Below are 14,004 nucleotides of genomic sequence, written 5' to 3'. Positions count from 1 at the left end.
ACTCTTTTAACAGTTACCTTAGGGATTCCAACATATCCCTTTGACTCATTAGAGTCTACTTTGAATCAGTTCCTCTTAACACTTCCTGGACATTTAAATTTCCCACATATTTATACTATAGCACTCCTCATTTCTTCCTGCTTTACCACACTTCCACCTGGAATCTTTTTCCTTCTGCCCAAATAACTTCCTTTAGAGAGACAGGGTGTGGGGGGGAGAGAAAGAGGAGGGGGTGTTAGTGTATCTTCTATTAATGGATTCTCTCAAATTTTGCTTGACTTAAAATATCTTTTATTTCACTTTCATTTTTTTAAAGATATTTTCACTAAACATAGTACACTTGACCCTTGAACAACTTGGGGGTTAGGGACGCTGACCCTCCCCGCAGTGGAATATCCAGATATAACTACAGTGGGCCCTCTGTATCCATAGTTTCGCATCTGCAGAATCAGCCAACTGTGGCTTGTGTAGTACTGTAGTATGTATTAATGGGGAAAAATCTGGGTAAAAGTGGACCTGTGCAGTTCAAGCACATGTTGTTCAGAGGTCAGCTGTATTCTGAACTGGAGTTATTTTCTTTCAGCACTTTAAAAATATCATCCCACTGCCCTCTGACTTTCATTGTTTCTGTTGGAAAATCAGCGTAATGTTGCCCCTTTAAGGGCATGATTCTTTTTCTGACTACTTATAAAACCTTTTTGTTTTTGGACCCCAGCAGTTTCACTATAATGCGTCTGTGTAGTTTTCTTTATATTTATCCCTCTAAGGTCTGTAGAGTTTATGGATTTTGTCATTTGATGTTTTTAATCAGTTTTAGAAAATCTCAGCCACTGGGAATTCCATGGCGGTCTGGTAGCTAGGACTCTGCACCTTCACTGCCGAGGGCCCAGGTTCAATCCCTGGTCGGGAAGTAAAATCCCACAAGCCGGGCAGCGCGGCCAAAAAAAAGAAAAGGAAGAAGAAAGAAAGAAAAATTCAGCATAGGAAATCTCAGCCACTATTTCTTTTTTCTTTTTTAAAAAATGTTTATTGGAGTATAATTGATTGACAATGTTGTGTCAGTTTCAGGGGTGCACTGTTTCTTAAAATACACTGAATAGTGCAGCCTCTTTCTCCTCTCGCTCTGTGACTCCAGTTACCTGAAAGTTCTACCTTTTCACCACACCTCATATAGCTCTTACGCTCATTTTTGTGTTTTCCATTCTTTTTCCTCTCTTTAGTTGAATCTGAATAGTTTCTACTCTATTTCAGTTCCCTAATCTTCTGTTTTGCAGTTTCTAATCTGCCCCAGGATCCATCCATTGTATTTACAAATACTGCGTTTTTAGGTCCTAGAATTTCCATGTGAATTAAAAAAAAAAATTATTCTGTAGTTTTCTAATAAAATTCTCCATCCTCTGTTTTAATGGAATATATAAATTATAATTATTTTAAAGGCCATGTCTGTTACCTCCAACTTTGTCTCTCTAGTTTGGCAAGACAACCAAAGTACTACTACTTTTTGCCTGGTTTCTCAGAATCTAGTCCCACTCATACGTGGTTTAAGGATTCACAGTAGCTCTGGGGAAAATTACAGGCAGAATTTCAAACCTACTTCTCTACTGTTCCCTTCTCCAGGATTTTTGACCCCTCGTGCCTTGGCCCAAATTCCAATCCCTCTCTCCTCAGTCTCTTGAAACTACCTTGAAACCCCAAGTTCAGAACCCCTAATATGGGGCTTACTGTAGTGTATTCTCCTTTTCTCTGGAATCTTGGCCTCTCAAATCTTGGCTGCCTGGTTGCTCTCCAATGCCTTCTTTCTTTTGCATATTTTCCTGCTTTTATAGCTAGCTGTTCTAGGCAGACGGTTAGACAGTGGCTTGTTACTTGGCCATAGCTATAGACATGTAAAATGTATATATGTTTTAGATCAAGATGTAGTTTTATGTTTTCCCTTTTTTTAAACTTAGCATTATATCTTGGGCATTTCTTCCTATCAGTTAAAAAGTTCTTCAAAATCCTCACTTTATTTTTTTTTTGATATTTATTTATTTATTTGGTTGCATGGGGTCTTAGTTGCAGCAGGCAGGCTCCTTAGTTGCAGCTCACAGACTCCTTAGTTGCAGCACGTGGGCTCCTTCGTTGTGGCGGGTGGGCTCCTTAGTTGCAGCTCCAGAGCTCCTTAGTTGCGTCTTTCAGGCACCTTAGTGGTGGCACACGGACTCTTTAGTTGTGGCATACATGTGGGATCTAATTCTCTGACCAGGGATTGAACGTGGGCCCCCTGCGTTGGGAGTGCAGAGTCTTATCCACTGTGCCACCAGGGAAGTCCCCAAAATCCTCACTTCTAATTATTGCATATTATTATGTAATGTGGCTGTAACATCATATATTTAATCATTCCCTGTTGTTGTATATTTATTTTGTTTAAAAGCTTTTACTGTAATAACTTTGCTTCAGTGAACATCTTTTTACATAGCCAGAGATGCAGCCAAGGTAGAATTACTGTGACAAAAGAATGTGAATAGTTTAAAGTATGTATTGCCAAAATGCTTAATGAGTAAGAGGTGCAATTGTATATTTTTATTAACATCATCAACAAAAAGAATTAAAATTTTTGGATTACCCTTTTAATGATCCTTTTCTCTTTATGAAAATAGTATGTGTTAATTATAATAATATTTAGAAAACACAGATAAGTGATGCTAAAGCAATAAGTTATCCATAATCTTACCACCTAGAGTCAGACCGTGATCAGCAACATGTGACATGCTCATTGCCAGTCTTGTGTGTATGGAATCGTGCTGTACATGCTGTTTTTCACCAGGAGTATCTTGAACCTCGTAGGATGTTATATATTTCTTCTACAATGATTTTCAAATTATTTCAGATAGTTGCAAAGCAGTTCATTCTTTTTGTTTTCTTTTTCTGTTTTTTATTCTTCATCTTCCAGACCTCTTCCTGTGCCAAAACCGCCACCTGGGGAGCAGTGTGAAAGTGAGGAGGACACAGAGTATATGACTCCTTCCTCTAGGCCTGTGGGACTTCAAAAGCCAGAAGTGAAGTGGCCTCTGGAGACAACCCAGAGTTCACGGTAGGTTCACAACAATCCTATTTGGGAATTCAGTTGACACCAACTCACCTGTTTGGCTTGCTGCCTGCACATAGCATTACCCAGCCAGAAATGAAGCAGAAAGATGTGTGTAACCTCTAATGTTTTAAGCTTCTTGCAGCTGTAAGCAATTCCACTTAATGTTTCTTCAACATCACAATAATTTCAAAAACATACACAGCTACTAGTAGTAACAAGAGTCAATCTTTTGATATTTACTAGTGATACTGGTAAGAGGAGAATGGAGATTCTTGATAGAATCAGGGTCTAGAGAAGTTGTGAATAGGTATATCTTAATAAGTTTGCAGATAACAGAGTTCTGTTTCTGAAGATCATTATGCCACTTTCCTTCTGGTCCAGAGCCTGTGATTGTAACCAGCAGATCGATAGTTGTACATACGAAGCAATGTATAATATTCAGTCCCAGGCGGCACCGTCTGTCACAGAGAGCGGCACCTTTGGTGAGTAGTCGTTCTGCTACTTTAACGATCATTGATGTGCCGGAAGAATGAGCCTGTAATGTTTGGCCAATGAGAACTTGACCTACGCGGAATATTCGTAAATAATTTTCTTTGCAAAATACCTTTGATCTATGGCAGTAAAACCACCTCCTCTGTTTTATTTCCCATTTACACAGCTAGTTCCTTTTGTGTTTTTCATCCTTCTAGGGCCTGGAGGCCTTTGTGTTATATGGCCTGGATCGGCAGTGCTGAGAGCTAGCTCCCTCTTATTCCCATTGCTTTTCAACACTGATGAAATTCTTGTGTGTGTGGGTGGTGAATACTCAATTCCCATACTAACTAGCTTACCAAGTTGAAAGTTCAAGAAGGCAGTGCACACAACAGGGCCCTTTGGCTGATCTTCCAAGGTGAACTGCAGATGACAATGTTGAATGAATGCTATAAAGTGGTGCTTGAGTCTTGGACATCAGTGACTGTTAACCTTGGCAAGGGTAGCTTTTGACATGTTCAGAAAAGTAGAGCTGCAGGATTGGTGCAGATCTTATTTTCCCTGTTTCTTTTATCTCTACGCACAGGGCCACAGGGTGTTTGGCCCCTAGTGGTTATTCGGTAACCATTTGATTCTGTATATGTTTGAATGAACGGATGCCCCCGTACTGAAAGGTTAGAAGGTGAAGTACGTTGGAAAAAGAAGATAACTGCACAAACTGTTCTCTAGGTGAAGGGAATTTGGCTGCAGCCCATGCCAACACTGGCCCTGAGGAATCAGAAAATGAAGATGACGGGTACGATGTCCCCAAGCCACCTGTGCCCGCAGTGCTGGCCCGCCGCACGCTCTCTGACATCTCCAACGCCAGCTCCTCTTTCGGCTGGCTGTCTCTGGAAGGTGATCCCACAACGAGTGAGTCTCCAGGCTACCTTGGGTTTGTCCTGAAATGCTGTATGCCTTCTTATTTATACTGAAACAGAGATGACTGCCTGGTGACAGTAAGTCAGTAGCTGGAAGGAGTGGACTGAAGTGGGAGGAAAGCTGGTCCTGGGTCCCAAATTAGGAAGTTAAACTGTATTCAGGCTCTTGAGGATCTTGCCAGACTTAGAAATGAGGTTGTTCCTTAAACCCTGGCTCTTCCTGTGCTGGGGGTAAGTATTAATAGGATTTCTGGCTCTTTTGAGCGTGCATGATGACAGTAGTAATTCATTTTGATGGTTCAGACCACACTTCTGGGCGCTGTCCCTGTCCCATTGGAAAGGAGGTGTGCCAGCTCTGGAAAGCACACTGAGTAGGCCTGGAGCCAGCCCGCATTTGAGCCTTGACTGTTAAGGACTGTCCTTCTTGCACCTGTGGCCGCCTGGGAGGGCAGCAGCCAGAGTTGCTGTCACTTTAGAAATGGAAGACAGCCTTCAGGACAGCTGGTGAAAAGGATACATGGCATCCAGTTGCCCAAACAGGCGGTGATCCCCACCCACCCAACCTTGTTTAATGCTTCTTCGCTGCAACCTAGGCTTATTTCTGTTTCCTTATTTGTATAGGGAGAAGTTTAGTGTCTTCTCTGGCCCCTCAGAAGTGTTTTTTAACTAATTCAGGCAGTGATGTGTGTGAAAACTTGGTGCTCAGTGTAAAGCGTGGTGCAGGTGCAGGTGTTCTATGTGGAGGGCAGCGTGGTCCCTGTCGGTAGGACAGGCGCGTGGTGTCTTTAGAAGGTTGTTGTGCTGCGAGGGGAGGAGGCTGTAGACAGAAGCCCTTGAAACTGTAAAACCCCGCCTTGTGACCGCACGTGTACCTGACGGACAGTGGGTCCATAATCTCTCGTATTAGCACATTGTTATCGGATGAGAATTCCCGCCCCGCCCCGAGTTGCAAACATTGTCTTTCCTATTTCTTCCAGACTTCACTGAGGGTTCCCAAGTTCCTGAGAGGCCACCCAAACCGTTCCCTCGGAGAATCAACTCTGAACGAAAAGCAGGTAGCTGTCAGCAAAGCACCGCCGCCACCTCACCGCAGCTCTCCAGTGAGATTGAGAGTCTCATGAGTCAGGGATACTCCTACCAGGACATTCAGAAAGCTCTGGTCATTGCCCACAACAATATTGAAATGGCCAAAAACATCCTCCGGGAATTTGTTTCTATTTCTTCTCCTGCCCATGTAGCCACCTAGCACACCCACTCCATGCCGCAGCTTAGAGGACCGAGGAGCCGGGAGCTCTTGCTCGAGTAGCACCTAAAAGGGCAGAGAGGTTCCTTTGGAGACTTCGCAATGAGGTCTTGCCCTGTGTGGGATATCACACCTGTGGTTCCAAGATTTCAAAGCAGTGGAATGAGAATGGAGCAGCTAGGATGTTTTATTATTTTATTTGTTTTGAGAGTGCATTTGAAGGTGTCCTTCAGTCCCTCCCCACTTGGAGAGAGTGTGGATTTTTATTAAGTGGTAGCCTACCTGGGGAACGGTCCAGAAAGCAGTAGGAGAAGCACTGTGCTGTAAATCCTAGTTGAGGACTTAAGACTTTCTTAGGTTAAGGATGTGGTTGTGTGCGTCTTGTCTGTCTTGTCTGTCTGTGGTTGTGTGTGTCCTGTGATTATAAGATTTACCTGCTGTGTGTGTTAATCCCAGGCAGGGAATTAGCACAAGAGGTTTAAGAAGGAATCTTAAAGACTGCCATCAACTGTGGTTTTATACCCAACCCCAGTGTGTATTACAACTCCAACACTCCCCTTTGGCTTGGATTATAATGTGCATAGCTGAAGTCTTGTATTTTTAAAATACCCTCCCTCTGTCCTTTCCTCAGTCTCCTCCCCCCTCCTCCTCCTTGGTGTCTTGTCATTGGCAGTGGGCTTGCTATGACCAGCCTTACTGAAGCCGAGCAGCTTATAGGATGTTCTTTATTGTGTGTGATGGTGTTGATTTGTTTGGTAGATAGGTGGGAAAAAAGTACTGTTGCGCTATCATTATGGTCCTGTTTGATACTCGCAGTGAACACTGGTCACTCCAAAGCACTGTTTCTATAGGAACATTGAGTCTGTTTTGAAAAAGGTGTTTTAGTTATCCTAATTACATAGTGACTGATTTGAGATAGAGGCCTTCAGATACATTCCACGCCCTCCCCAGAAAATAGTCTGTGGGAGTCAGTTGCCTTGGTGCCAGGTGTGTGTTCTAATGTAGGTCACGAGGTTTTCTACTTAATGGGAAGGGAAAACATTTGTTTCCAGCATGGCTTTCTGGCCCAAATACCATGAAGCTCTTAGGAAGCTCCATTCACATGCTCTTTACCTTGTTGTACATAAAATGCACAAAACAGACGATAAAGATTTATCTCTTCAGTTTTTCTTCCCAGTGAATTTCAGCTTATATGGGTGTCTCCCTTTGAATATGAGCCAGGCTGTAGTTTCAGAGATGATTTTTCTCTTTGCCCTTTAAGGAATGGGGGGAATACCACCCATGGTAGCACAGCATTCTGCTGATAATGAGCACCAACCCTACCTTGGTGCCACCCTTGCTTTTCTCTTGTGCCTGTGGCTTTGGGAATGTAACATTTCCTTCTTCCTTTCCTTCCCCTTTCTTCTTCACGTTAGGTCCTATGTACTCTTTAGTGACTGCATTCCCCACAGTAATTAGACGTCACTGGGTGTAATAAATGACTTTACTGCGGACAGACAACATGTGAAAAGCCCTGTGGCTTGTGCCATCGCCAGTTTGTAAAGAAGACTCAGAGTCTTGTGTGGGGCACCGTTGGTATGTTCCTGCAGATACTGCCAAGGCACCACTTGAGTTCAGTTAGTTCTCTGGCCAGGGCCTCTTACTGACTTCCAGATAGCAGTGTGTAACCTTCCTCCTTGTCAGAAGCAAGCCTGCACTTTGATAAATCTGCCTTCCTCACAATCTAAATCATGGTTTTGTCATGAGATCCAAAGAGAAATGACTCTCCTTACACCTGTTTTCTTTCCCATCTTGTCATCTTTGGACCTAAAACTTTATCTAACTCTTCTCTTGGCTTTCAGCTACTCCTAGGTCTTTTGATTTTTCTCCTCTTGCCTCAGAGCCATTTATGTTCCCAGAGGAGATAGTTCAGGGCTTTTTGCTGACTTGCTGTGGTTACCCAGTGTCTCCTCTACGTGGCAGAAAATAATACAGCCCCCAACAGGTGCAGGAGGGCCTGAATCGCGATGGAGAGGGCAGAGGAAAGCGGCAGAGAGAAGGAAACAGTAACTAGCATCTCCTTCTCAGAGCCAGCGTAGTGTCTCACTTGTGGTAGCGTTCAGTCTTGCGCCTTGTTTAGATGTTGAAGGCCTAGACGGAGAGCTAGAGAAAATGGCAGCAGTCTGCGTACCTCTCCACACTGGAATTTTTCCTTGTCTGTAGATACTGCCCGTAGTCTGAAGATCTATCAAGAGAACAAAGCACTGGTTCTGCATATCTGTTGCCTTTTCAGAGTGCATCCCAAATCTTCTTTGAAGATTATGTCCTCACTTACATAGGCTAAAGGCAGGTTCATCCTTTCTTTTCATAACTGAATACGCTTGAGGCTTGTCAGGCCAGCCCCCAAGCTAGGTGCCAGATCCCTGTGTTGAACGTGGGGATCCAGGTTGAACTAGGCTAGGTGTGCACCATTGCATGACTTGGTTCTTAGCTTGTCGGCCATGTATCTGCAGGTGTTCAGGGTCTTAGACCATTCTGTGAGGGGTTTTCTCTTTGGATGCTCTGAGGTCACGCCTGGGTCCATGCCTGAGATTGCCAGGTGAGGCTCAGGAAAGTTTTTGCGTGGCTTTTGTGTTGAGGATATTTCCAAAACTTTAACTTCTTAAATTTTCCTTTGACTAAGGCACCAATAACCCATTCTTCGTCCTCCATTTGTATGGCAATTTTTAATTCTTTGGCTCTGCTGTGATTTTAACTAAAATTGACCTTTCACAAGTGGGCTTTGAATTTCGCCATTTTCGGCAAACACATCCCCTTTCCCGCTCTTAATTACAAATGGTTCCTCCTCTGTTACCTGTCAGGTAAGTAAGGTAAAAACCACTTTGATGTTTTCCTTTTTCTCAAGTGCACTAGGCTGTTCTGTCCAACCTGGCCTTCTGCTTCCCCATGTCTCCCTGGGTTGCTTTACACAGCCGGCCTTGTTGCTGGGTGCCTGCTTTGCTGTACTCAATCAGCTGTACTCCTTCCATTAAAGTCAGGAGTTATCAAAGTGGAAAAACCCTGTGGGCTCAATGATATACCTCCCTTTAGGTAAATAACAGATTAGGCAGTTTATCGTCTCAGCATTTATGTGTTAATATTTATATAAATAGTGATATATATCTGTGGATGGCCATTCTCTTCCACTAGCTCTCTCTGTCCCCCCGTGTCACTCTACATATTCTGCCATTCTTCTGTTCTTTTGCTTCCTATACAGACTCTCAACACCAGGACCCAGGGTGTGGGATGGTACTATTAGTATCATTTAGCTGTTTTGTGGATTTAAAAAAAAATTGGGGGGTTGCTATTCCTCACACTTAAAATATTTATTTCCTCTACAGAAAGGTAAAATATATTTTATGGTCCAGTCAGCAATCTTACACATGAATTTTTGTATATTTGCTTGCAAAATAGGGACCAGCTATATGTTCTCTTTAACAAGATGTAGACCTTTTTGTGTGTGATCAGCCATGGTGTTAGTGCAGAATATTCTCCTACCTCACATCATGAAAGGCGGAGGGATATAGGCCCTCTTCCCAAACTGTAAGTCCCCCTTCTTGCTGTTGGCCTTTCTGACTCTGCAGTGACCACTGCCCATGGAATAACGGTGTTCTGACTATTGACTTGGCTCTAACATTGTGTTTGTTCATTCAGCAAGTGTTTGTGAGTGATTACCATGAGCCTGAAGTGTCCGCTCTGTGTTCTCCCCTGCCACCGTATGGCGGTTTACTGATGTTGAGCGGTTGTACTTGGCCTGTCTAGCATGTGCATTTGGCCCTGAAATAGCCGTTCCCAATAAGATTGTGCAGGTTACATTCACAGCTCTTTTATGTGGACATTTCCTTATAGAGCTGTCCTGGTTAAAAATCAGTTCAAGACACTCCCATTAGCCTCTATTGTCTTCCCATAGCTTTGACAATGTCTGGGAGACTCCTCCATGGAAATCTCATGGATACCCACCATTTTTATGTGTTTAAGTAGAATCTGTTTGGTGGTGGGTTGGTGTGTCGGCTCAGAGTTGCACAATAGGGCAGTTAAATGTTTAAGTAAAGCATCTGCCTACAGACCCCTTTCCACTCTAGTGCCTTCCTTGATCTTTTTACTGAGCTGCCTGTACCTCTGATCCCCTTTATAAGGAAGTTTTCTTATCACCCCTCTGGGACCTCTCACCATCTCCCATTCTATATGGAACTTGTTTTCCAATCCTTCAACAACCTTTCAGCTGATCCTGTGTCTTAGAAGGGCTGAAGGTGTGCGAGAGGGATGGGCACCTGTTTCTGGGTCCTGATCTTCAACCAGTTGTTTGGTCTCCCAAGAGCCAGGCAGTAGCATAGGTTGAACTCAGTCAGTTCTCAGAAACGTCAGCCTGTGTCTCTAGGGGTACGGAGCTTAGAGACCGTAGAACTTAGTATGAAAGTCAACACGTTATTATCCTCCTAGACTTTCAGGCCCTAGAAATTCTATCTAAAGTATTCTCAGTTGGCATAAAGCATTACTATTTCTACTTTGATCTCAGTCTACATTAGCAGTCTCTCTTTAGAAATGCGTGTAGCCATTTAATGCCTGGAGATGGATGCATAGTTGAAGAAGGTCAGGGCTGTATCTTTGACCGTCCTGTTGAGCAGTCCTTTGGATGCAAGAAACAGAAGGATTAAAGCAGAGGAAAGGAAGGAATCGTAAGGATGCAGGGTATTTCCCAGAACCCAGGATAAGCGGTACAGTTGATTCTGCGTGGAGCTGAGAAACTTTGCAGCTAGTTCTTTCTCCTGCTCGTCGGTCTGTCGGTATGCATGGCCCCAACATAGGCACCCCAGTCCTCACGACCCCCAGCTCACCATTAAATGGGATCACCGTTTTAACAGAGTCCCAGTGCCTCTTGGTTCATATTCGCAAGAAAGACTATGATCAGCCCAGCACATTGATCAGGTATCGACCCCCGACTTTGCCACACAGGGGAGAAGCGGCATGCTGCTTCAGATGGGAAGTAGGGGCAGGGGGAGGTTCTCAGGGAGGAGGGGATAGATACCCTAAAATACTTTACTCTAGTAGTAAAACTTACCATACTGCTCTTTTGAGAGTGGAAAGGCAGGCATGGGACTATGTCTGGGACTTGGAGGAAATGCTTAGGTTAAAGTTAATTTAGGTTACTGTCTTCTTTGTTGCTTTATTTCCAGTTTTTCTTCCCTTTATGAGTCTTGGCATCCAAGATTTCTTACCTCCCTCTTTAGGACCAGTTTCTCCTGTTCTGGAGCTAATCTTTTCTTAGGTGACATTTCTTAGCCTTCATTCAGTCTCAGGTTTCTAGCCTTCTTTGATTTCATTTAGAGAGCAGATCACAAATCCACTGTAGCCCCTACCCATGGACTTCTGGGCTCTCTTCAGGTTTTAGTGCTGAGAACATACTCATTCTATGGGCCCGTGGCCTGCCTCCCTCCAAGCCCTCCTCCCCACCCTTTTATCTGGTCTTTCCTCTATGCGGGGAGCTCTGCAGTAATATTCTTAGGCAGGCCTTCCGAGGTACCTCAGAAACTACTTTGCCAGTAAGAATTTATAAAGTTGGGACAGTTGCCAGGATATAAATTAGGTATAGATTCCAATTTAGAGAGACTTTTTACTGAGAGCTCTTTAGACAGGATGCATTTGTCCTCCCTGTCCAGTTGCTTCCTTTGTCGTCCTATAGTAAAGCCTTTATTTTTTGGTTTTTTTAAAACTGTGCTTCTGCTTGCCTGAATCTTTTGATCTTATTTATCTCATCCGGGAGCCTGTCCTGTGTTATTAAGGCATTTCATAATCACTTATAACTTTTTTAAACTACTGGAGTCATTTGATGTACACAGAAGTAACCTAATAATCCAAAGATATACACTGAGGCCCGTGATGAAGGCTGGGGCCTGTGTGTTTGAAATTCCCTTCTAGGCGCCAGAATTAAGGGGCAGAGGGATAGCAGTGCCACTCGCCTTCACAGAGCTCTAGGAAATCTGGGCTGGTTTCAGAGGCGAGCACCAGTTTTTCTTGGTTCCAGAAAGTGGCCCGGGAGTAAGCGGGGGAAATCGGGGTGGGGAGAGCGAGGCCTGCCTGGAGGCTTACTCGCAGTTGGCTGGAGAGCATGGTGCCAGAGGGCCAGCTGTTGACTAACAGACTAACAACTGTTTGGAGATCTCGCTGCCTCTTCGCTTGTTCAGTGCTTGAGAAGAATGTGGCTGACCGCTCCCTGTGTTTGTAGAGAGCAGAGGCTGAAAGCGAACCTCGGGTCTCCTACTGGTTTGGCAGTGGAACAAATCAGAGTTCTGATTGCCCGGCCCCATATTCTTATTCAGTCCCCAAAATGAATGTGTGAGGCGCTCTCCCGCAGTTCTCCTTCTGCCCCTGGGCCGGTTTGGGAGGCCAGAGGAGTACTGCTCCGTACGCGCGCTCTGAGCCTCCTCAGGCCTTGCGCTGCCTCCATGCTGAAGCCCTGAAGTGGGGTGTGCAGTGTGCCCACGCCCGGCAGTCTGGCATGGGTGCTGATGTGCCCTTTGTGTCAGTTCCCTCCGCCCTGTCTACCTCTGACCCTGTCCTGGGTGAGGGTGGCCGTGCTTATGGCTGTCTGGAAACTGAAGAGGCAGAGAACTGCTTACAAGTCTGTAGACCACATGTTTTCTCTTCCTTGGCTTGTTCCTTCTGCTGTCTGGGTGAGTGAGCCATGCCCATGAGAGTGGATACCTCCTCTCCTGACCTGCCCTTCTCAGCACTGTTTTAGTGTCTTGGCCTTGACCTCCTGCTGAAACGTGTGGTAGGGGTGTGGCAGCTATGAGGTACCTCCTACATCTGCTTTCTGGCTGTGGTGACTTGGGGTTTTTAACCTTATATATCTTTTTTTTCCTTTATTCAAAACAAAACAATTTTTAGCACACTGAAAAAAAAAAAAAAAGCCAAACATTTTGTGCCTTTCTAAGGCAGCACTGTATCCCAGGCTGCATTTTAGGACTTAATATGGAAATACCAGAGTCTTAGCTCCTCTACCTTGAGTGTCATTAGTCCCTCTGGTCTAGGGGAGAGGAAGTGCTCCATGTGCCTGGGGAGGTGGCCCCCAGGTGCAGCGTGTCCGCGGTCCCTTCTCCCTGCCACGGTGCTTAGTTGGAAGAAATGAGCATTGTATCCCAGGATCATTTGGTTGGTTCCAGTCAGAATCTCAGTTATCAGGTTGAATGTTCTGTGTTCAGCAGGAAGAGACAGAACGTTCCATGATTTCCAGGCATACTCTGGACCATTTCAAGTGACCCAGCCTCCTGATCCTATTAATGACCCAACTTCATGGAACAGTGTAGGGTGGACCCTCCCGAAAAGGGGAGGTTGTTTGGTTGTTCGTTTTGTCTTGTCTTTTTGCTGGGTCCTGAACTGGCCTAGACCTCCTGCCTGTCCCTTAGACTTGGCTTTCCTTTCATTTGAAAACTTCAGACATAGAGCATTAAGCAGCTAGTGCCCTCTGCAGGGGCGAGTTTTCCCCTGGGAAGGGCAGCAAGGACCACGTACTGGAACGGAAGCCTGTCCTCAGTATTGTGGCCACTGTAGGTTTCGACCAAAAAAAAAAAGTTTTCTGTATGATGACATTTTACTTATCTCTTTTCCTTTTCTCACTTCTTCCCTGCCTTTAACTAATAAAGAATTGGGAGATAGAAACAATTCTTTTCAAAGTCCTCCTTATTCAGGATTTTGACATTCTTGGCCTGGGTGGGGCTGGAGAGAACTTGATACTTTTCTCCAGAATGAAGAGTCCCATTTGTATATCAGTGTTAAAAATAAAACAAAATGAAAACTTAGATGAGATTTTTGTGGACTATTTTAAAAATGTGTCATTAATATAAAAAAATTATATTAGCAGTATTTAATCATTCTCACCTGTAAAGAATAAAACAGAAGGTAAATATTCTTACAGAGAATAGCAGAGCTTTAAGATTCATTTTCATTTTAAGTCCGTTTTGTTTTGCCAGTGTATTAATGTTTAGAGGTTCTGTTATACTAATGTTATTTATTAATTTTTTTCATTTCCATACACAGTTAACTAAAGAGCTTTTTCAGGCACCCATGTCTGTAAAAAAATATTTTTAAATAAAGTTTCTTTTGTTGTAGCAGACCCGAGTTCTTGGTCATTTGTGGGTTAGGGAGTGATATATTGGGGAGCTATAGGGCCAGAGGCCTACTCGTACCAGTCCATCAGCAGAAGCCTGTTTTGCTACCTTGAGGGCAGTCTCAGTGACAGGAGAGGGGCAATCGCTCCTTGCCAGCAGCTCGCCAGGCTCTGC

General features: G+C 44.2%; 1 protein-coding gene across 1 annotated transcript in view; it reads left to right on the top strand.

Annotated features, from left to right (window-relative positions):
• Positions 1–13,821, top strand: part of CBL (Cbl proto-oncogene) — an 88,150-nt gene extending 74,329 nt beyond the window's left edge. The window contains exons 13-16 of the mRNA XM_029207578.1: positions 2,933–3,073; positions 3,452–3,552; positions 4,271–4,453; positions 5,439–13,821. Coding sequence (XP_029063411.1) covers positions 2,933–3,073; positions 3,452–3,552; positions 4,271–4,453; positions 5,439–5,707 — 694 coding nt within the window. The 3' untranslated portion in view covers positions 5,708–13,821. The remainder of the gene's footprint in view (positions 1–2,932; positions 3,074–3,451; positions 3,553–4,270; positions 4,454–5,438) is intronic.
• Positions 13,822–14,004: the final 183 nt, after the last annotated feature.

Source organism: Monodon monoceros, unplaced genomic scaffold, assembly GCF_005190385.1.
Source record: "Monodon monoceros isolate NGI ecotype Baffin Bay Population unplaced genomic scaffold, NGI_Narwhal_1 Super_Scaffold_7, whole genome shotgun sequence".
NCBI classification, from domain to species: Eukaryota; Metazoa; Chordata; class Mammalia; order Artiodactyla; family Monodontidae; genus Monodon; species Monodon monoceros.
Note: the sequence above shows the minus strand (reverse complement) of the source record. Positions and strands in the feature narration are given on the sequence as shown.